The sequence below is a fragment of the Tupaia chinensis genome, unplaced genomic scaffold (genome assembly GCF_000334495.1).
Source record: "Tupaia chinensis unplaced genomic scaffold, TupChi_1.0 Scaffold140400_1, whole genome shotgun sequence".
NCBI lineage: Eukaryota > Metazoa > Chordata > Mammalia > Scandentia > Tupaiidae > Tupaia > Tupaia belangeri.
In genome coordinates, this window is record NW_006200277.1 from 700,693 (window position 1) to 702,905 (window position 2,213).

The 2,213-nt window shown below is 46.6% G+C and overlaps 1 protein-coding gene across 1 annotated transcript in view; it reads left to right on the plus strand.

Annotated features, from left to right (window-relative positions):
* The window catches only part of PIK3CA (phosphatidylinositol-4,5-bisphosphate 3-kinase catalytic subunit alpha), a 32,681-nt gene that overhangs the window by 8,939 nt on the left and 21,529 nt on the right, over positions 1 to 2,213 (plus strand). The window contains exons 6-8 of the mRNA XM_014593377.2: positions 852 to 957; positions 1,925 to 2,077; positions 2,174 to 2,205. Of these exons, the coding sequence (XP_014448863.2) occupies positions 852 to 957; positions 1,925 to 2,077; positions 2,174 to 2,205 (291 nt within the window). The remainder of the gene's footprint in view (positions 1 to 851; positions 958 to 1,924; positions 2,078 to 2,173; positions 2,206 to 2,213) is intronic.

Below are 2,213 nucleotides of genomic sequence, written 5' to 3' on the forward strand. Positions count from 1 at the left end.
TGAGTCTGCCTATCGTTACGGTTTATAAATGACTCCTAAGAGAGGGTCTCCTCTGTACTGCTGCTCTTACTCAGTATCATGTCTGTAAACTTATCTCCAGTGCTCTAAGGCGTTCCCCTGTACGCCACCCCACCCCTCACCGCCCTGCTGCTGGCGCCCTGTGCACATGCAGGGGCCTGCCGTGGTCTTGTGTCTACAAGTGGCACATTCATGCCTGTGCTCCCTTCGAGCAGATGAAGCTCTCACAGGTGTTTTTTTGTTTTGTTTTGTTTTTATTTTTTTATTTTTTGAGAGGTTTTTGCTACAGGGCGCGTGCCCTCGCCAGACAGACAGAGACATAGAGACAGAAAGTGAGAAATCATCCCCCAGGGGGGATGGCCATGCGGCGATCTCTTCTCCTGCATTCTCCTCTCGGGATCTTGGGCACGCATGCACACACGCCCGGCGTGAGTTTTAAGCCCCCGGGTCTGGAATGCGAACCACAGTTGACTACGTGGGAGTCCAGCGACATAGCCATTACGCCAACTGCTGGTTCCCCAGAGGTGGTTTTAACACTTACCCTCGGACGTGCCAGATTTCCTATTAGTGCCTGTCCTCCCCAGCCCGTCATCCCCCCCGTAAGTCTCACTGTCCCCGTGTACAGGACGCCCCCGCGCGATCTTAGGACCCCACCACTGACTGCTCTTCATGGTGGTTGGCCATTCGGACGTGATCTTGGAAAATGCCTGTTCCAGTCAATCTCGCGCCTGGTTTTAACTGACTTCCTTTCCTTGATGATCTTGTAGGACTCAGTTATGTACTCTACATAAAGGCCCTTTTTTGTAAATTCCATTTCTTTACACTTTGCACAGGTGGAGTGAGTGGCTGAATTATGACATGTACATTCCTGACCTTCCTCGCGCTGCTCGACTGTGTCTCTCCATTTGCTCTGTTAAAGGCCGAAAAGGTGCTAAAGAGGTAAAGTATTTCAGAAGGAGCGTCACGTCTCCCTCTCGGACTCCTGATTATGCAGCCCAGGTGGCATGGAGGTGAAGTTAGGGATCCCACGTGGCCAACAACGGGGTCCGGGTCTCGGGCCTGGCTGCCTGACAGATACGCTCGGTGCGTGTGCATGCCTGCCCAAAACCCCAAGAGGAGGATGGAGGAAGAGGACTTGTGGCTTTGCCTTCTCCCCTGGGGGGTGATTTCTCTATTTCCCTTTCTTTCTCTCTCTGTCTCCAACAGGCAGATGCACCCTATAGCAAAACTAAAAAACAGAAACAAAACTCTTGATTATATTGACGATCACATTTTTCTCTGAAAGCATATTTTTTCATTTTAAAAAAACCTATTTCGTATTTCTTAATAAATAAAAATGTCAAAAAAGAATGCCTTGAGAGAGTTTCAGGGATTTATTTATGATGAATATGTTTTAGGCTCATGTTAGTATAATTTTTAAATAATTTATCTTTTTTTTCTAATTTGCCGTAGGGCATGTGCACTCACCAGAGAGAGACAGAGAGAGAGGCTCGAAGGGAGAAGGCCAGCCAGCGGGTCCAGGACTTGAACGAAGTGAGAAGGCCAGCCAGCGGGTCCAGGACTTGAACTGCAGTTGCCGTATCTAGCACCTCGTCTACCACACCACCTTCTGGCTCAGTGCGGTTTTTTAAACATGTAAAGTAACTATATAAAAGTGACTGCATGCAAATACCTGTCATGCTTCCTTTGGTTCATTTTCCTACGTATAACTGTAAAAAGTACGTATAATTTTAAACAAGAAAAATAGTGCTTAAACTTTAACACCTCAGTGTGGCTTTCTATAGTTATCCTATTCCCATTATTCCAAAGATAGTAGTTCCCTTTCTGGGGAGCAAAAGTGTGTGAAATACATCTTGTAATTTAACCCACAGAGCAGGGAATATATTACATGTCTTTGTCTTTTAAGGAGCACTGCCCATTGGCCTGGGGAAATATAAACCTGTTCGATTACACCGACACTCTCGTATCTGGAAAGATGGCTTTGAATCTTTGGCCAGTCCCTCATGGGTTAGAAGACTTGCTGAACCCTATTGGTGTTACTGGGTCAAACCCAAATAAAGTAAGCTTTGTATTATCAGAAACTAGATAGTTTTCCTTTCTGTGAAAATGAAGCGTGGGAGTCTGCACCTGTAATACGCTCTCTCCTGTGTCTTAGGAAACTCCCTGCTTAGAGCTGGAGTTTGACTGGTTCAGCA